We start from the raw sequence: 21,342 nt of genomic DNA on the forward strand, positions 1-21,342 counted from the left end.
TTTTGTAAGGTCATAGTTTCAATCTGAAATTTCAATTTTTGGGCAATAAATCGTTACTACTTTTGTGCTATGCGACGGCTAAACACGAAGTGCGATTCGAAATGTCCATCCATTCAAATATTAGCTCTGATTTTTTTTGATATTCAATACAATGACATGACAATACGCAAGCCTCCTTATTATTCAGTCCAATATAATACCGTGAGTCTAAAATTTTAATAAACCGACAATTACCACACATACTATATACTAAGGCCGTTACAAACGTGCGAACTACGTCATAATAAAAAGAGTCATTGGAATGCGACAATGTGTAAGTGCGAGCGAGAGACTCCGATAAAATGACATGACTTAGTTCGCACGTTTGAAATGGCCAGAGTATAGTCAGAGATCCAAAACATTCACACGCAATTGGTTGGATTAAATTTTTCGTAACATTCCACTATATCAATGTAGTAAAAATAACAGTTTGCAGTGGACAATAACAGGCATTTTCACCCTAAACCTGTAGTTTTGAATGCTTTGCAGACTGCTGTATGGGAATTTTTGATTTTATTTTCATTTTGAATGGAACAAAGCGGCAGATTCATGTATGGCCCGTTTTTATTGTTCTAAAGAGTGCATTTGTGTGGATATGTGGGTCACCAGTGTTTTGTAGAGTAGTTAGGATATTATTTTCATAGTGTTTTATTCAGTTTGCTATTTTTGTATTTATTTTTAAAATTGATAATTCGATTGATAAAAGTTATCTGACACTTTTTGAGAGGAATCATTTTGACACATTTAAAAGGTAATTATATTAATATTCGCGTTATTTCAGGCTTACATAACTCTAAATTATGCGTTTGTAAACTTCTTATGATATCTGGAATAGATCTCAGGATGACATAATTCGCTCACATAGGTTAGTTTTTACACTACAAGTATATTAATTGCAAAATTACCAATGCTCTAGGTAAAATAAAAAGCAAAAAAATTATCAAAAATTTATTGATCCGCTGTGACACACTTATTTCCAGTCCAGACCATACCACTTGGACAACCCGATACAAAAACTGCGGTTGGAGCGATAAAAACGTAAGTTGGCTCCGATCCACTGTGCATGTTATATTGCTTTATCGTTACTCTTGATGGTCCAATTCCAGGCACATGATCTCTTGCACTATTGTAAATATAACGTGATACAGGTCCAGGCATTTCAACTCCGTCACTTTGAATTGCCTGGAATATGACACAAGACACGAACAAAACTATGGAGAACTTCATTTTTAAATGTATGATTGCTCTTAAGTTTGGTTGTTAAATGGAATACGAAGATAAAATATTTCGTTTTTAAATTCATTCTATTTGATGTTCACAAGTATTTAGGGTTCCATTGACCAAAAATGTGAAAAAAAAAACGTTTTAAGTACTTACCCACAATTAAAGATACACATTAATTTTATTTCGTTGTTATCATTTTATATAAAATCGATTTAATGTTGTGAAATTTTGCTACCAAAAAACATACAGTCGAATTGAGAACCTCCTCCTTTTTTTTGAAGTCGGTTAAAAATATAATGGTTTTTATTTCTAGAAAAAAAAAATATAAATAAATATTAAAATATAAAAACTCAAAAATTTTGATAGACATTTATTTATCAACTGCAACACAATTTTGACCCAACCGAATCAATCCAGTAGAACAGGGAAATACAAAAACTGCCGTGGCAGGACCAGTTTGTTTGTCATTATTATTCCCAGAGTCTTCTGTTATGCCTGGATTTCCAGGCGAGTTATCACTTTCACTGTAATACGTAACCAGTCCAGGCACATTGACGTCATCACTTTGAACTAACTCGAGTAAAATAAAACAGGATATAATTAAAATTAATGAAGATTTCATGATGATTTTATATTAGACTGATCCTATGAATGATTGCTAATGAAATGAAGCGTGGTTTTCTTTGTACCGTGGTTTTATAGGAGTCGTGTTTGCTTTTTTAAATATGTTTTTGGGTTCCATAATGCAAAACAATGCACAATATTTTATTAACTTTATAGGTTAGGATATTTAATTTAAAAGTATAAGTGGGCTAAGCAGCTCTCGGCTCGGGCATTTCATAGATAAGTATTTAGTGGTGGTCTCTGTGCTTCGGAAGGCGCATAAGATGGTCGTAGCTGTTGCCAGTTATGTTTATTTTTTGAGCGGCTTAAACAACTTTGACATTAGTTTAGCCTATAACCATACGATAAAATAAAATAAACTATCAACAAAATAATTTCTGTCTCCAGTATCTCCTAAATGTCTGACGGAACTACATAATGTCCGACTCACTCTTGACCACATTAAGTAATGTTTGTACACGTGATATATTGACATAGTCATCATAATTACCATAGACAAACACGCTACTTTACTCAAGGAAGTCGGAGTTGAATTAGTTTCGTATATTTTCCTCATTGTAATAATAATGAGAAGTGCTAATAATAAATCAAATAAGTGTGCGATAATATTGATTCTAAAATTAGATGTAGGTACATTTTTTTATAATCGAGGATATAGAAACTGGTTCCTACATATTTTATTTGCAATTATGTTTTCTATGAAGTGTCATCAACACGTCTCGTGAATTCGTGATTTGTAGAGAAAAAATATATTAATGATCTGTACAAAGCCTGATTTCAAGTTTATAGCAAGAATCTATTCTATTGACGAATATTCGTCGCTTAGTAAAGTAAGACACGAAAATACTAAATTTAAATAGTTCCACATAAAATTACAAATCGTCCCTAGTTGTTTTCAGAATATTTATCCATCATTCATGCCAAATTTCGTACAAACTGGCCTAGCTGTTTTCATGGGAATGGAGAACAAAATAAAACAAGAAAAAAATTCACATTTATAATATTAGTATGGATATTTTTGCCGCTAAATATAGTTATGTACTATATCGATGATAGATACTAATTATTGGTTTTAACTTTATATTATCACACTTAACACAACATACATAAAACCACGCCTTTTTCCCATAGGAGTAGGCACAAACAAATAAATACACTTAACACAAATAAGTTTAAATTCATAAATAATTTAATTTTAACTTAAGCATATAAATCTCAAATACACAATACGATCCTGGCCTTTTAAAGATCACTATCAATCACTCCACACCATAATACTACTACACACCACTTTACAATTTTAGTAATCTCCTTCTTTTTAATATTTAATACATAGGCAGGGTCCAGAAAACACCACTTGATACAATGCTTACAAACTTCCTTTGCTTCATTCACATCCTTATTATTCAAAATAAAATATTATAATAATTTTAAAAACTATAAATTACCATCAAATCACGGATCAATCATAACACAGTTTTCACCAGCTCGGACAGTAACACCACCAGTGACCACTAGGACAGCCAGTAACAAACACAGCCAAGGGAGGCATTAATGGACCATTGTGTCCGTTCACCCTCGTATTATGAACCTCACTGACCCTCGGGTGGTCTTCGACAGCAGCTGCGAACCTTGGTACTTCCCTTGCTTCTGTACTGAGGACTATAACACAGAGTAACAATACTGTGATGTGCTTCATTTTGATGCTTACTGCTTGCTGTTTAAAATGATATAATGTTTGAATTTCTCGTTTGACTGATTTTATTGGTTTTGAGTTGAGTGTAGGTGTTTTTAGAGATCTGCTGTGTTTTAAAAGTATAATAATTTGTAGACGCCTTGAGTAGAATGGTCTTTAGCAAAGGCTATTTCAGACGTACTACTTGGCTTAAACATTTAAATCTGAAATACATAATATAATGCTGGCCTTCTAAAGCCCACTAGGAATCACACCACACACCTCTACAATATTAATAATCTCCATCTTTTTAAAAGCATTTAATACATAGGCATAGGGTAGGCAGAGTCCAGAGAACACTACTTGGCAAAATCCTTACAAATTTCGGCACTTAATAATAATTTTAAAAACTATAAATCATCAATTCACTGATCAATCATAACACAGTTTTCACCAGCTCGGACAGTACCACTAGGACAGCCAGTAACAAATACAGCCAAGGGAGGCGTTAATGGACCATTGTGTCCGTTCACCCTCGTATTATGAACCTCACTGACCCTCGGGTGGTCTTCGACAGCAGCTGCAAACCTTGGTACTTCCCTTGCTTCTGTACTGAGGACTATGACACAGAGTAACAATACTGTAATGTGCTTCATTTTGATGCTTACGGCTTGCTGTTTAAAATGATATAATGTTTGAATTTCTCGTTTGACTGATTTTATTGGTTTTGAGTCGAGTGCACGTGTTTTTTGGGGGTCCGTTGTGCAGTTGTAAATGTATTTGTAGACGCGTTGAATAGATAGATCATTGGCTAATAGTTAAGTATCGATTGTTCTTTTGATAATGTGAAGTAAAAAACCTGTTGCAATTCAATGGTTAATTAAATTAATAATAGGAGGATTGCTGAAAGTATACCGTATGTATGTATTAGGAAAGGAAAGGAAAGAGCTAAAAGAACAAATTACGAAGCTTACCATTTCTTACTTTTTACTTATTTAAAGTAAACATGTCATAGATTTTTGTTAATTATCGATTGTTATTGAACGATTTAAGCATGTGTGTGTTCTTTCATATATTCATTTCATATAACAGCTAATAACAGTATACGGAACCTATAACTTTGCAACCGGACTCACAACAAACAATTTTTTTACCCACTTATCGCACGATGTTCGTATAGACATCATAATGATTTCAACAAACTATAATTTTAAAATGGGTTTTTTGGACCGAGGAAGTTAGATTTGATTTACTCGAGGAATTTCCCGTATTATGCTAGCAGTCATTATTATGCTTAAATTTTTTTGGGATTTACCAAATATTTTGATAGAAAATATAAGATGAGGTTACTAAATATAAGATTAGGTTGACTTAGGTTATTGACACCATTGCCGTGTTATATCACAAACTAAAAATAGTTTTTTGGAAATTACTCAATTAAAAATTACACAATTTATTATTTACTCAATTATAATTTTTTTTAAAAACACGGTTTTTCACAACTATATTACATAATGTATTGCGTTATTTTTAGAGTGCTAGGAATATTAATATCATAACATCAAATACACAACTATTACGGACAATTTAAACAAAAACAAATAATCTAATTCTAATATTCTACTCTAATCCGATTCTAAAATGACACTTAAAAGCACGTAGATTGAATTCCGACACAAAGCAGAAAGTATTAGTGCAATATACTATAATGTCATTGAAGGAAGGTTGGTCATTTTAATTTGTAATAGTCGTTAATTCCTTTTCATATTTCAGTGTGCGTTATATGTCATCGGTTGAGTTTGGCGACAGCCATCTTCAATGTAATAGTATGACTTGCCTTTTCCTCTTGTGTTAGTTATTCCGTGGGTAATATAATCACTAAGAAAATAAACATAAAAACTGCCTTTAAGTATAATATCAAGCGCAATGCAATAAGTCTATTCCGCCTGTACAGCGGGTCCCAAAGCCTTATCAATCCCACTATACATATTAGCCACGACTCTTCTATATCCCCTCTTCAACAAAATAACAGATTTGCCGAACACAAACAGGTTCTGAGTTCTTCTGTGCTCAGATGGTACTCTTTCCTTTTTCTGTTTGTTTCTACGATGGAGCTGGATTTCTATCCCGAGTACTATAGCTGGAAAACAATCAATGTATGCAGTTTTCATTAGCTACACAACGAGGTAAAATTGCACTGTACCTTCATTAAGGCACAACTTTGTTTATAATATTTGGACACATCAGATTTCGGACTCAATTAATTTTTTGGAGTAAGAGCTTGAATCGGAACAAGTAAAAATTGGAATGTTGTCAAACATTTTTGCACCGATTTTCATCTTGACAGATATTGTTTGTTTAATACAATGTCTTAAACTTAGTATTTGTTCTGACGTATCCGAACTGTTAAAATACAAATTTACCTGCTAACAAGTGTCCAATGCCAAGTAAACAGAATGCACCTCGCAACATCCGTAATGACACAGGTTCTAAACCTTTTGTAGATTCTGCTTGAGTCTGCAAAGTAAATAAATAAAGAATAAACGAGTTAAATTCGTAAAATGGCTGGCCCTTAATTATTACCTGCAATGTAAATAAGTAAAGAAATACTAAGTTAAAATTTTGAATAGCTCGCCCTTAATTATTACAGTTATTGTATTTTATCGTTGAAGAGTTTCATCAAAATTTATTGACCAATTTAAGTATTTGAAAAATGATCTAGGTTTGCCCATTTGGCCGAAATTCATTTTCAACAGTAGGGAAGTTATAGGTTATAATAAAGTACCTGTGACTGAGCAGTAGAGTCTACAATGTCACTACTCTGTCTATCACTCTCAGTGACCGGCTCAGATCTTCTAGATTGTTCTGGAAGATTCTTGTACTCATCCGTCGTCATCTTACCAAGGATACCAGCTTCAAAAAGGGTCATTACCCTGTAAAATGTATAATAACTTATGTAACTATCGTATAGAAACCAAGGCAATAAGAAATGTATTAAATTAGAGAAAATAAGAGTCCTTTTATATAAAATATAACTCACGCATTATTGAATGTTTCAAGATAAGGGCAACCGATTTGTAAAGCTATTGCAGAATATCTTGTGTACAACTTCTCACTTAAATGGAAATTATGTGATCCTGAAACACATTGAATTGAATAGATTATGAAACTGCTACCAACCAAAATTATTCCATTTATGAAGTTAAACTATTAGTTTATTACACTTAAGTTTAAAGAAGTGAATGTTACTGTATGTTTGTAAAATTTTATTTTTTAACAAAGGTCAATATGACGGCATGTTGGTGCATCATACACCGGTTTGATGTACCTACGAAGATATTATCACTTTATATATAATAATATAATTTATATGTATATATTTTTTATTGTATAGTAAATCCCTTTCCTTTGAACACATAACTTTACTGTTACAATCCTTTACCGTATATACCAATATTATATCCTACATAAAACAACCATAATATTATTAAGACATCGCATTTTAGTTTTATTGGTGCACTATAGTGTAGCAGTTCGAAGCATTGAACTATAACGCAGTTAGACACGTCACGTTGACGTCACGAGCGAGCGATACCACGCTAATGTGGTTAAGATCCTTTCATCTCGCTTCTTGACGCTTTTTGTTTGCGGTAAATATTATTTGAAACTTGAGTTTTAATGTATAAACGCAAACATTTCTGATATAAAATTTTTAAACAGATAGTTTGCGTGTTTGCTCTATCACTCGGTTCAAAGACACCGAAGTAAGTTCAGCTATTCAGACAGACTGTACAGGGTTATTTCCAATAAGAGTTATTAGATAATATTAAAGGCATGAATGGAAGTTAGTTAGGATCGTACCTAGTGGCGTTCCCTGGTCTCTGCCTAGACCCATTGGAAGAAGGTGTGATTGTATGTAAGTATGTATAATTGCGTAAAGAAATTATATCCATTAATTAAATTTACACTTTTTTGTCCACCTCTTTTCGGTGCCTATTTAGATACTCACTAATAGAGAACACGGATACGAGAACGCCTTTTTACTTCAACGTTTTAGGAACTACGTGTAAATAACAACGTATAAATAAACATACAAAACATGGCATACCAAATCTTTCAGTGTCGTAATACAAGGTCTCTCTTCCCCCGAGTACCGCTACTCTTCTATGAGACAGAACGAGACGCACGCCGACCTCTACGTTGCGAACGCGTTGTATACGCTGGCGACGCATCAAGCGAGCGAGACGGCCGTACACGCCTGTGCCGTTCTGACCAGGAAAGAAAAGTAATAACATCAAGTACCATTTTAATCATATTTGACTTTTGTGACCATGACAACCAAAGAGTCAAGGAAATATTAAGGTGTGGAGGAACGAGGTGTCATGTCCCTCCAACACAAAGGGAGGATCCTCCGACCAGGCGAGGTGATCATACGTGGTGGGCCTAGGCTGCCCAACTGTTCTATTCGAGAACTTGTATGTATAGCCAATTGCAGTACAAACTTTGATATTCAGGATTGTGCGCTCGTCCCATTAGATATCGCTGTATGTAGCGATCTGAGAATATAAGTTTGGTAATCAAAGGTAAATACAAAATTTAGCCTGTGTAATTATATGTAGTTTGTTACAAAACGAATGTAGTGGTTTAACATACAGTCAGTGCAATACGATGTTCTAGCTAATGTCATTCCAGGCTCTCTTAAGTGCGGTTCGGACGGATCTAGCGGTCCACTGTAAAACCAGTCTAAAATCATATATTGTTATTGAATGTGCCACCTGCCACTTACTTCCAATATAGCTAGCGAAGAACTATGACTTTCCACCACCAGCTCATATCCATAGTCCCTCATGGCTTCTTCCAGAGCCTGCAGTGTTCCTATCGGACGTTCTCTAGCAGGTTTAGCCAACAAACTGGTTAAGTTGGCTGAGTACATGTCTCCTATGACGTAGGTAGCTCCGAGAGAGATCAGGACCGCGACCAGGCGAGCCTTGTGAGTGCTGGATGGCTCTTTGCTAGAAGCTATGAGAAAAAAACTTGAAATATAATAATAAATATCTATTGTAGGTGCAAATAGTCAGCACATTATGTTACGTATAAATCACGTGAACTATCATATACTAAGAACTCTCATGTCGAAATTACTTTGAAAAAAATATAAAAATCATAGGTAAGTACTGTCAAACCCGAAATGAATAACCCACGAAACCTGCGTGAAGTCATTTACGGCACCGATAATGATCATTCTTTTATTAGTCATCCAAAGTCACCAAAGTTGCAGGCAAAACTAGTGTTTCGTGAGTCATACTTTTATGTGAGCCTATTCTGACTTCGTGGAAAATTGGTTATACCATTAGGTTGCGATCGCTTGGTAGTAGCAATTCTGGTGAAAATCTAATAAAGCCGTATCAAATTATGCTACACGTCATATCTAATGTATTTGAAGGATCGGAGCAAAGGAAACAGTGTTACTGATCTACATTTGTTGTGGCGTAATAAGGCTTGATTTCCTCCTAAACTGATGCCGGTTCATCGCACAAATGAACACAATGCTTTATGAGACACTGCACAGGGATGTTGATGCGGGTGTTAGATGTCTTAATGTAATATGCGACCGTCGGCGTGTGAGCGTCAACTGCGTAGGAGGAAAGGAAGCCTTAGACTTGAAACGTGGTAGTTAAATACTTACATTGCCTTAAAAAGAGTGTAGTAGTGAACCAGCAACAGGTACTGAAGAGTCCGAGTTGATCACATTCACGTTTCTGCCACAATGATGGTGCTGCTATCACAATCCATAGCGCTGGTCCAGTAATTAGCAGTGTCGCTCCTACTAGCGGCCATACCTGACAAATAAAACAGTGATTGAACCAAAATCGTACCTTATTTTATTAACATTATATGAATAAAATATTGAAGACGTAACTAATTACGCGCAAAATAACTTCGTTTATCTGAATATAGTTATAAGCCACTGCAAAACCATAGTAAAGGCAAGAGATTAAGTATGGGAGTGCCGGTTGAAGGAATTGTTCCGTCGTTATATGTCTCCATAATTCTCAGTTCCTGTGTTCAGATACTAGGTTATTTGGCTCTTGCTTTGTTTTAGGCTTTGAAAAGGGCGTTTGAAATGTTATTAACAATAAAATTTACACAACGTTATGTCTTACTTCCCATTGAAAAGGTCTGATGACAGCTAGAGTTTCGCTCAGCTTCGCAGGTGCGTGAGTGAGGAATGCGCCAGAGTCGGCAAGAGTCAGAAATGAAAACTCAACGGCTTGAAGCCGTTCCCACGTCATTGTCACATCGCCTAGGAAGAAGTCGGCTTTCTGGAGGAAACCAAGCATTGACAACATTTTTTATTTTGTTGTTTGTATGTATGAGCAATTCTTAGTGTGGGAGTTTTCTTTTTAAACAAAAGAGATTACAGAAGGTGATAAGTTGTTATTGCACACATTGACATATACATTGCATATGGTTACGAATAATTGCCAAATTTCAATTATTAAAAAAGAGCAGTGCTTTTTACCCTATACCATTTTGGTTATGTTACCTACTTGTTAGTAATGTAAAAAGGAAATTGTAATGACAATAATAACAACAAGGAAATGTTATTTCCAAATTAACGTACCCGTTTCCAAATCAATCCAAGAGTTCCTTTAAAAGTTCCATTGCTTGAGATGCTGGATCCCTGGCTCCTGTCTGGTGGATCGTAATACCTATATCTGAAGAAAAACAGATCTTGTATACAGTACGAGCGTAAATCGCTTTCTTAAAAACACACAAAATGGCCGAAATTTCAAAAACTATGATACTTATGCCAGAGATAAGGTTCAATTTTTAGATCAGTCGGGTGGTCGCCCATCCGTTGGTAAAGGATTACGGAGGATCCATTATTTACGCCACACTCTGTATAGTGTCATAAGTTGAGTATTCGTTTACTTTGATAAGGACTGATATTTTACCTGAAGTTCAATTTCTTAGAAATTAACGAAAGCAGTTTGTCATCCCTTCCTCCAGTTACCGTGATGGTGGAGTCGTTGTTGTACCTAACGAAGTGCCATGGAGGTGCCTGTAGGGAAAACATAGATATCCTATGTTATACGTAAAGTAAAGAGAGATAGCTTTCTCTAGGTCTTCTGTGAAAATGAACCTACTATCACTGCATGATGATAGTCAATCATAAAAGATGACCGACTATCTAAATGATCTAAATGTTAACAGAAACATTTCAATTTTGACCTTATTGAATTTTATACCTTCTTGTTTTAAAGTTGTAGGTAGCGAACAGCGTGGACTTTCCGAAAATTGCACTTCAATACAGAAATAAAGGTATGAGATGACAACTAAGCTTCTTTTTCGGAAGATGGTATTAATAATACCCCCGCGACACGAGAACAAATCTTAGTGCGGAAATCTTAAAAAAAGGACAAGTTGTTTATACTTACATGTAGTACGGGCACTTCAAACACTCTTCCTTTGAAGTCATGGTAGACTTTATCAGCGGGCGGCAGTACAGGTGACTTGTAGAGACGGCCTGACCACCAGTTGACGAGCGTTAAGTGATTCTGACGGTCTGGCGTCGCTTGATTGTAGTAAATACGGAACCTAGAAAAAAGGTATGGACCTTTTGTCATTTCAAACTATGATTTATTCTAGAATTCTCTATCAAGGCTACTTCTGGAGTCTGAGTATGATGGCTTTTGAGTACAAGATCCCAGGTTCAATTCTCGAATCGAATAAATTGGTGCTGGATCCTTTGGATTGTATTACTGTAGGTTTAAATTGTATCTATTTATTTATTGTATTATTTGTGGTTAATGTAGGTAATATGTCCGTTACTATTGTTACTAAGCACATTTATAAGAAAAGCACAGAATAGATTTGTATTTTATTGACCAAACAACAAGTTTTAATGGTTTAAGGTATCTAGTTTGGATTTTATCTTTCTTATTTTTATAACAGAAACTTGTTTGTGTTTTCAAAGAAGTCTACACAAACAGTAGAAATCTAGCTCAGAATATTGATGCCTAGGTTCTACACACAACCCCATCCTAAGTCCTAAATCAACAAACAAACACACACACATAATCTTATATTGCCACAAACGTCTGAAATATTCCTCCACCGTCTGTATAAAGAATAAACATCCACTAGTTACAATAATAAAACACAATGAAGAATGACAGTCCTTATTGTGCTAAGCTAATAAACTCGAAAAATATTTTCTTTGGAGCTTATAAAATATGGTGGGGCCAAGTCTCAATCGGCGAAGGCCCAATCGAATTACAAAGTACGTGATTGTCCAAGACTTTGTATTCGTCGTGCAACTATTGAACTTCAGTGGAGGCGAAATGTAATTTTTAGAAATACCCCTAGGCGGGGCGTGGGTGAGCAATCAGCTCTGTTGCGCCGTACTGCCGATGAGAAAAAGGCTTGAGTCCTTTTTTATACAACCCAGTTATTGCGCTAGTTCGTGTGTTTGTTGATTGTGCTTGTGGCTAACTAGAGAGCCATTGACAAAGTACGGTAGCATTATTTAATAATGGCTCATTTTGAAGCGAGTGAATTTGACTAAATAAAAATACTCAGTCTCATTTTCAACGGGTAGTTGCAAGCCGCAATTTTCATGACTTGAATTAAAATGTTTCATTTATGAATGACATTTTGTCAATACAAATTAAATAATTGAACATGTATTTTTACTTCTGAATTTTTCTGCATAAACATTTTACAATAGAATTAGGTAGTAGATAAATTCATAAATAGTATACAATTTATAAAATAGTTTTGTTTAGTTTTAACATAGTTTTAAAAATGTTGTAATTGTTATGGTAAATAATTACTAACATTTGTATTTAAAAGGAACATAGAGCCGTAGGCTATATAGTAACGAAGATGGATAGCCGAAATAACGTTGACAACCAGTTTTGACAATTTAAATACGGACGTATTTGTGATAAAGGTCGAGGGCCTCATAACCGCAGAGATCAAATATTTGAACGGTACAGATATTGGTGCCAGTGTGGGTGTATATAAAGACTAGATGTAATACCGGTGGGTGTGATCAATTATATTCTATATTTCATTTAATTGATTAATATTTATTGGTTTTATTCAATTTATGTATTTTATATTTAGCAATTTAAATTCGAATATTGTATAGTTATTACTATATTGTAAATCGGTAATGAGTTACACATTGTGGTGTTCCTAAGTCAAAAATATTTTGTGCCTAAGATATAATTATCTTAGGCACAAAAGATTGGGGCTCAAAGGAGTTTCGTCTGAAAATTATGAGTTTCCTTGATTCTTGGTTTAAAGAGAGAAAAAAGAGAAAATAAATATTTACGTTTTATATCACAAATACATTCTTTATATTTTTAGTGATACCATAGAGTCCACTCGCCCCCATTACATTGGCATAATTTAATTAACGGCGAATCGTGTATGTTTATCATACATAACTGCCTGAACTTTCAGGTATTATGTTTTATAAGTATATATCTATATTTGTGCAAAATAATAAAAGCAATAATACTTTTCTCGCTCCATGTACTGTAAGGACTTTAAAGAACCGACATCTCATATGGCACAAGTTTTCTTCAGACAAGCCAGTGTATTGTGTTCGGTGTTTAGTTCAGTCTTTTATGGTGGGAGCCAGTAACATCCTTTAGTACGCCTGTAATATTGACGTTCAATATAATGGTATATTCGGTTTATCGCCTGTGAAAACTTTTGTGGAATGTTCTTTTGTAAAAGTATCGAGTTTTCATGATAGATTTCGCTTTAAAACTTTAAACATCGACATTTTCGATTGCAGGTAGCTCAATATTGATTGTTATTAGCAATGTGGTATAAAAATGGCAAGGAATACGACTTTTTCATGCATACATTGTCTTACCCCCGGTTTCTGTGTAAATGTACCTCAGAAACAACGGGTTAGTCTAGTTAAGTATTTAATCTTGGACGAAGCAAAAGAGTATGAAGAGTATTACGCAGACGTTTAAGGCACTAGTAGACATAATAATTACTAACAGTACCTTAAACGTCTGCGTAGTACGGGCACTCTTCGGCCTCTGATCTGACCATCTCGACACTGATTTTATATTGTTATGAATAGTTTTTATAGTTTTTAAAAGCTTACTTCTATTTATATATCACCGGTTAAGGTCGACGGCTAAAAAAAGGTTAAGAGTCAGTATGCAGTTCGATGTACTTTATTAGATGTTTTACATTGCGATGTTTTAGCTATATACTATACTAAGTTGCTTAAATATAATCTCTACAATTCTACATTTCTATTATTATCATTGTGTATTTATTACACAGTGACAGTGTCAGTTAGATACATGTACTTTTAACCAACGTATCGTAATAGTGTTGAACATCAACGTTCGTCACTGATTGCTTTATTTAGTGCGTTTTGACGTATGCGCGACGGCTTGCGTTTGCCGATAACATTTTAAATGGGCCGAGCAAATTGTTATTGATTCTATCATGTAATGTTGTTACGTAGCCGTTACCATGTGTAATGAAAATATTAGGTTTTTGAATGCAGTTTAATTGAAAATCTATATAAAGTTAGTTGCGAAGTTATAAGCATGTGTTACTCTAAGTGCTCATTCACGTTGACTCGCGGGCGCGGTGGCGGGCGCGGTCGCGAAATATCAAACATATGGCGATGTACCGAAGTGTTCACGTACAAACCGTTCGCGCGGTCCAAGTCGCGGGCGAGCTAGCGGCGTCGCGCGCGGCCCGCGTGGCGCGCTCGCGCCAATATCAAACAAGTGAAGATGTTCGTGTGTGTTCACGTCGAACTAGCGGTGGCGGGCGCGATCCACTCGCGATGTCAAGTAAGATCAACCAGTTTGAGCCAGTTTGAGCCAAACGCCCGCCTGGCGGCCAACGTGAACACAAATCGCCACGTCCCCGCGCTCGCGACCGCCACCGCGCCCGCGAGTTCCAACGTGAACAAGCACTAAAGATAGTATTTAATCGACGTAAGTTTTCTTTTCTGTGTATTTCTAAAGCTTTCAGACTTCGAATACTTAGTAATTTTATGGATAAAATTATATGTTTTGGATGTATTTGAATATTTTATATTATTGAAACATTAACTCTATATGCTAAAAAGTTATATGTGTATATATTATAGTAGGGCAGTAATTAGCAAAATATTAGGTTACACAATCCTTGATTCAGGAATGCTGAAAAAGTTAGCTTGCACGGTGGTCATCAAAGCATGATAGCAAGAGGTTATAAATAACTCACAATCCCAATGATATCAATATAGTGTCTATATACAGTATCTATATACAGCATCTATATACAAAAGTATAAAATTTACAACAGTATCAGTTTCAATCATCACCACAAATTAATACAAAAGTCATACAAACAAAAAAACAATGGAACGCGCTAATTCAATTTTCCGCATTCACTTGACCAAATATTTGTATATCAACATTGGCCATCGACCCAATTACAGTGCACTTAATCACTTATTGCATTATTCATTGATCAATTGATCAGTTCAACAGTTGATCAGTAGTTTGATCAGCAGTTTCATTTAGTTGTAGTATCAGGTGATCATTTAATTCGCGTATTTATATTTAGGCTCAAGTTGAATTGTTAATGAGATTAATGCAGTTAATTGGGATGTTGTTGTTGTAATTGGTGAAATAATAATAATTTTGTCCAGTGAATTATGGAAATATTCTATTATTACAAATAGATCGCTTCTACATTAGAAATTATTTAGGCGTCGCAATTATATAAAACGTTTAGGCGCTAATATCTTATTGTTGAGTGTTCTTTTTTATACTCGAATTGACGGAAGTCCACTTCGGCTATAAGGCATTGGATTTTCTTTCGAGATTTCGTTGGTTTGTATTCAATCTATTGCAAGTAAGCAAAAAGCTATGTTTTGTCGAAAGACTACTGATGAAAACCCAATTCTAACATAGCCTTTAAGTTTTAGAAGTCCAATAATGCCATTGTAATGTAGTAATGTGAAGTTGTAGTAGTTGTTGAAGAGTATGAAGTGAAGTTCTTTCTTATATTTTTGCTAGATAGTGTGTCGTGTGTGACCGAAACGTCCAGCCGGCTCCGATATTACTAATTAAGATTCAGAACACTGAAAATATCCATTTAACAGAGGTTATTATGTATCGGACGTCTGGAATTTTAATCATGGATAATTACTATTGTGTACCGAAACAGGGGCGATTGCCTACCACTATTGAGCCAGCTGTTGAGAATTTTTATAGGGAAAATATATCAGTGACTGCAGAGAGTTTTGGAAGAATTGATGTATAGAAAATGTGTAGTTATTTTATACTTATTAGATACAAAGGCAATGTGAGTCAGTCAGTGGTTACTTAAATCATTGCTGTATGTATGATTCATCTACTGATGATTCAATATGTTTGGTTTAATTTTATAAATTTTCTTTTATGTATATGATCGTTTGGCGGAAATAAATTATATAATTATTACAATGGTACTGTGAGCAAGATATTGAGCTTCTGGTTATTTTAAAGTATACCTGTATTGTAAGATTCTTCCACGGGAAAAACGTCAGCTGTAAGATGAAATTAAGTTTGGTATACTTCTCGACGCTATCTGCGACCTAACTTTGTGTTAATTACTATGAATCCCTTCGCATTAACTCTACTGTACATTTTTTTACATTAGTATTCAAGAGCAAGATCAAGCAGCAGTCTATTTGTAGATAGTTAGCCAGTTGTGGATAGTCAATTATAGTAGCAAATCTTCATTGGATTAATTATATTATTTATTGACTTTTTATACGAACGCATAAAGGTGGACTTTATGCGTTAGACAATCTCTGACAGTCCACCTTAGGGTGGTGCAAAGATAAAACGAAGGTATAACAAATAAACTACGATAAGAAATGTGAATTGAGTAACTTACACGCTTGTTCTCGGGTTGGTGATGACAGCAACTCTCATGGCTTCTCGCATGGTCGCCAGGAACGTGTCGCTGACTTCGCCGTATGGCCAGTAGAACAGATACAGGATTGTTCGATGGATCAAGTTGCTTTCTGTTAACTAAACAATTACAATAGTGTTTTATCTCTGTCGCACTTATACTCGGTTTCTGAGTACATTTAGCGGTAGTCTATCTATTCAATAGCGTTTTTTATTATGAGTTTTAACACTATTGAATAGATAAACTACCGTTAAATTTACCTAAGAAACCGGGGGTTAGTCAGACTTTGTTAAGATAGAAAAAGATATAATGATCAATATTAGAGCTCTTTATCTTTTTAGTTTAAAACGAGCTATTATGTATAGTGTCAAATTCTTTATTCAGTTCAGTTTTAGGTAATTATTATCAAATATATTTTGTATCCAGACAAAAATATGTTCACAAATTCATGAGAATGAAAAACGACATATCATTCCAAGTAATATTTCTCTAACAAGAAAATAACCTATTAGTCCCAAATTTATCGTACAGAGTTCAGACCTAAACATTTCTGGCAATTGTATAATAACGGCCTCTAGGAATACCTATTATTGACTTCACCTAAAATATTTTGATTGATGGCAATTTTACCCAAAATTACTGTTACATAGAAAGGCCTATTACAACCATAAGCTTGTTAATTCGATTCTCGTAACTTGTGTAGAGAACGTTTTGGTTCGTGACAGGCAAAAGCGCAAAGGATTTCCTGCTATTCGCAGAATTCAATTAGTTCCAATTGCCTTTTAGTATCGAATGTAAAGTCCTTGATCAGAATTACGTTTGTATGTACTAATGTATGAGACCGATAATTATATAATGTATCTTAATTTGCGTTTTGTATTATAAATGCCCGTATGCAGTATTCTGTTTTGTTACGGCACTACGTTTTCGCTTTTTGCTGCATTGATCCAGTGCACGGACCAAAAAAAATAAACAGGGGTATCTTTTACTCAAGTGGGATTTTAGATAATTTAGCAGCGCGGTATCAAGTATATGTAAGCGATGACAACGGTTTTCAATAGTAGAAATACTTGGGAATATAATATTAAGATTCGTACCTCAAGTAAAATAAGTTCACATTCGTACGGCTCGCACAGTATCAGGCTTGTTCTTTCTTCTGATATATCCAATGCTTTTCTCACAAACTTATAATACTATAACAAAGATTGGTTACCATATGACATTATTAGAAGGAAACGATGCGGGAAATGTGCGAATACATAACTGCATACATTTGGTAAGTATTATACCATATTTTAAAGTATTATTCATAAAGAAACTGAGTATTAAAGAATAATACTATACAGTTTACTCCAGTGTATAAGGGCACTAACAGTTAATAAATAAATGTCAGATAATCTATCTGCTAAATAAAGTGACAGCAAATGTATTAAGACAACTGTCAAAATTCTACCTGACAGCTATAGCGAAGTAGTGAACTATAAATATGTAAAAAAGGAGGTTAAGTCTCAGTTAACATAATTCGATTACCTGATTAATAACAAACATTTTAATTTCTAAGTAAAAACTATTCGTGTTAAATCAAGAATGTTTCATACATTTTAATTTCAAAATGCATTGCTTCATCTCTGCCTAAGGCGTAAAGCATAATTGAACAATTTTAAAACAATTCTCTATGAAAAAGTAAATTGAACTATACCTTCTCTTTGTAATCTCTGGTCATGATGTTTAGATTAATTATTTGTATGTTGTGTTCATTCAACAGACATAGCAGCTCGAACAGGTCTTGCGTTCTGTAAAACATTTTTAATTAATATTAGAGACAAAAAGAAGAAGGAAAACATCGTGAGGAAACCTTGCATGCCAAAAATTTGTTTAATGCATTTATTGAGGGCATGCGAAGTCCCCAACCCGCATTTGGCCAGCGTGGTGGACTCAAGGCCTAACCCCTCCCTCATTACGGGAGGAGCCCCTTGCCCAGCAGTGGGACAATAATGGGTTAAATTTATTATTATTATATTAGAGACAAGTTACTTTTGAAGCGGTGATAGCTGAGTAGTATAGTTGGCAACTCCCACGCAAGTGGTCGACGACCAATGACTTTTTGAAGTGTGTGTTAGAAATAAATATCAATTACTAACACGCCTAAAAAGTAAAGGGACTCGTGTTACCTAGGTTTCTTGTATTTGTGTTTCGCCTCCAATGCAGTGACTTGCTGTATTCAGAATATTCAGATAAACAATTTCAACGACGCGTACTACATTTTTCATTGCTAAGTTAGCCAATAAGTGACTATTATCTACCAGTGCCGAATCGTAAAGAAAACCTCATCAGTCTTTACAAAATTATTCTTATTGAAATCGGGTTACCCACAAATAAAGTAAGAGTTCAAAAAACTATTTATAATTTGAATGTAATGCAGTTGCAATATAACTTCAAACATGTGAAGACGTCTTTAGTGTTGTGTGTGGAAGTAACGACAAATTCAAACAATTAGAACAATAAGGTAGGTACCGTAAACTTTAATATATTGCTGTCTTTATATTTATACATAATATCACGTCCTTTATGTAATAGACTATCCCGGAAACCCGGTTGGTTATGTACCGACTTTGACAGTGTCGGGCATAGTAATCTATACTAATATTATAAAGCTGAAGAGTTTGTTTGTTTGTTTGTTTGAACGCGCTAATCTCAGGAACTACTGATCCGATTTGAAAAATTCTTTCAATGTTAGATAGCCCATTTATCGAGGAAGGTTATAGGCTATATATCATCACGCTACGACCAGTAGGAGCAGAGTACCAGTAAAAAATGTTCCAAAAACGGGGAAAAATTTGACCCATTCTCTCTTATGTGACGCAAGCGAAGTTGCGCGGGTCAGCTAGTTATTAGTATTTTCTCATTTGTATTAGTGTATTTCTCAGTAGAAGTTTGATAATGTGCTCAATAAATGCAAAAACATAGACTCGCTCCCTTTTACATGTTACTGGTAAAAAGTATTTTCAATAGTCTGCCTACACATTCGGGTATAACAGGCGTGATATTATGTTTATATAGATTAAATTACACGAACAAAGTCGAAAGTATAAGTAAGTGAATATCTTATATCAGAGCCTTTTGAAATAATATTTTCAATATTTACAAATTGAACTGTCAGAAATAGAAACTGAAAATGTGTTCAGAGAATTTGTTTCATTGTTACGTTATATTTATAAGTTTTCTATTATCGGTGATACAACAATAGTACCTTTATTCGTGAATTCACAATAATTTATCATGTAACGATTTTATTTTGTCGAATCGTAATTATTTGCTTTACAAACTTACATAGATAGATACACTTTTCAAAGTGATAAGGGTTTTAGAAATTGTAATTTATTTATCACTTGATTGAACGGTGAAATTAAGCATCGTGATGAAACCTTGCATGCTTAGAACCCTCAAGCTTTTTAACAGTTCTTGAGAGGATGTTACCTCTTTAACCCGAAGCCAGCCATTACGGACGAGTATACGAAATGCTACTGGCCAAGTAGGCTATCTACCGTTGTCTACCAATGAATGACTAGACTGTAATGGGTTAATGTTTTTTTAGATGTAATTTTGTTCTAAGCATTTATAGAATCATACTTAAACATAACTTTTAAACTCTCGCGTTGCATGTTTAATGTATAATAGAATACGGGAATTAACGCGGACGCGCATTTTACCTTAAAATGCCTAACGTTTCGGCGCAGGTTGCACTCGCCGTGGTCGCAGGCTGACTCTCCGCGTTTCGCGTTAATTCCCGTATTCTATTATACATTAATCATACTTAAACAGATTCAATTCAAAAGAAATGAACACATTCTGTTATTTTTATGTATTCTTCTTACCTGATATTAGAAGAATTCCCTCTTACGATAGTCAGGCTCTTCGTCGGCAAGCCTTCGGCTATATCTTTGACGGCAACGGAAAAGTCTAACGGTAGTCGCGTTATGACGTCACTTGTCACTTTGTCAATATCAAAGAAACATTGCACAGAGCTTGCGTGGAATAAGATTAGTAGGAACTTCATAGCTGGAATCTTAATATCTGCAAGAAGAAATTTACATTTTCAATTAGCGACTAGTATAATCGAGTAGTTGAGTACCAGACAAATCAGCACTCTCTCTTTGAAATGTCTGTTTGACATGAAATGTCATAAACACGTGATAGTGTGGAAATACGAAATTGACGCCACAAGTGCGCATTTTTGTCAAAATCAAATGATAAAAACTTATATGGTATAAATTAGTAATTAATTAGTATATTTTGGCTGAACCTTTGCAAGTACAAGTTAAATAGTTTTTCGTTAACCTAGTCAACTACCTATAAAGTTATTTTAAACTGCTAAAAAGAAATATGCTATCAAAAACATTCTGTAAAAACCTCAAGTCTCGCCGTAAAAAGTTGTGAGATATATATAATACCAAGTCGATTAATCTATTTAGTCTCTACTTAAAGGACCTTCTGTCTTAAGTTATTACGTATGTTATTATCATGCCAATTTTTTTAAAAATACCTTTAAAACAAATAGACCGACCTGGCCATCGCATGATTTGATTATTAGTATGTATCACACTACACAGCACGACGAGAAGTTAATGCTCCTAAAATGTTAATGGCGAATTTGTGTTTTCTTGCGATGACCAAGTCGATCTTTTTGTTTTAAAGGTTTTTTTAAAAAAATTGGCATGATAATAACATACGTAATAACTTAAGACAGAAGGTCCTTTAAGTAGAGACTAAATAGATTAATCGACTTGGTATTATATATATCTCACAACTTTTTACGGCGAGACTTGAGG

The 21,342-nt window shown here is 34.6% G+C and overlaps 1 protein-coding gene and 1 long non-coding RNA gene across 2 annotated transcripts; both read right to left on the minus strand.

The window, feature by feature from the left end:
• Positions 1-143: 143 nt before the first annotated feature.
• Positions 144-20,570, minus strand: Ir40a (Ionotropic receptor 40a). Its single transcript, XM_076114086.1, has 15 exons — positions 20,389-20,570; positions 18,213-18,306; positions 17,611-17,706; positions 16,496-16,632; positions 11,005-11,164; positions 10,522-10,628; positions 10,188-10,281; positions 9,727-9,885; positions 9,249-9,402; positions 8,349-8,581; positions 7,671-7,830; positions 6,603-6,699; positions 6,348-6,495; positions 5,986-6,079; positions 144-172 (listed from the first exon to the last, which is right to left on the minus strand). Exons 1-15 carry the CDS (start codon positions 20,568-20,570, stop codon positions 144-146), a joined length of 1,944 nt encoding a protein of 647 aa, XP_075970201.1.
• Positions 975-2,605, minus strand: LOC142972789 (uncharacterized). The gene is made up of 3 exons (XR_012959484.1): positions 1,668-2,605; positions 1,417-1,572; positions 975-1,221 (listed from the first exon to the last, which is right to left on the minus strand). It is a non-coding gene; the product is annotated as an uncharacterized LOC142972789 (long non-coding RNA).
• Positions 20,571-21,342: the final 772 nt, after the last annotated feature.

Source organism: Anticarsia gemmatalis, chromosome 5 (assembly GCF_050436995.1).
Source record: "Anticarsia gemmatalis isolate Benzon Research Colony breed Stoneville strain chromosome 5, ilAntGemm2 primary, whole genome shotgun sequence".
Classification (NCBI taxonomy): domain Eukaryota; kingdom Metazoa; phylum Arthropoda; class Insecta; order Lepidoptera; family Erebidae; genus Anticarsia; species Anticarsia gemmatalis.

What these genes read in the sequence shown, in the direction of transcription:
- Ir40a (XM_076114086.1), bottom strand. Translation starts at nt 20,570, where the DNA reads ATGAAGTTCCTACTAATCTTATTCCACGCAAGCTCTGTGCAATGTTTC. An exon ending in GGGAATTCTTCTAATATCAG is followed by an intron (nt 18,307 to 20,388) that starts GTAAGAAGAATA and finishes AATGTTTTACAG; the next exon opens with AACGCAAGACCTGTTCGAGC. An exon ending in CTTGAAACATTCAATAATGC is followed by an intron (nt 6,496 to 6,602) that starts GTGAGTTATATT and finishes TACATTTTACAG; the next exon opens with GGTAATGACCCTTTTTGAAG.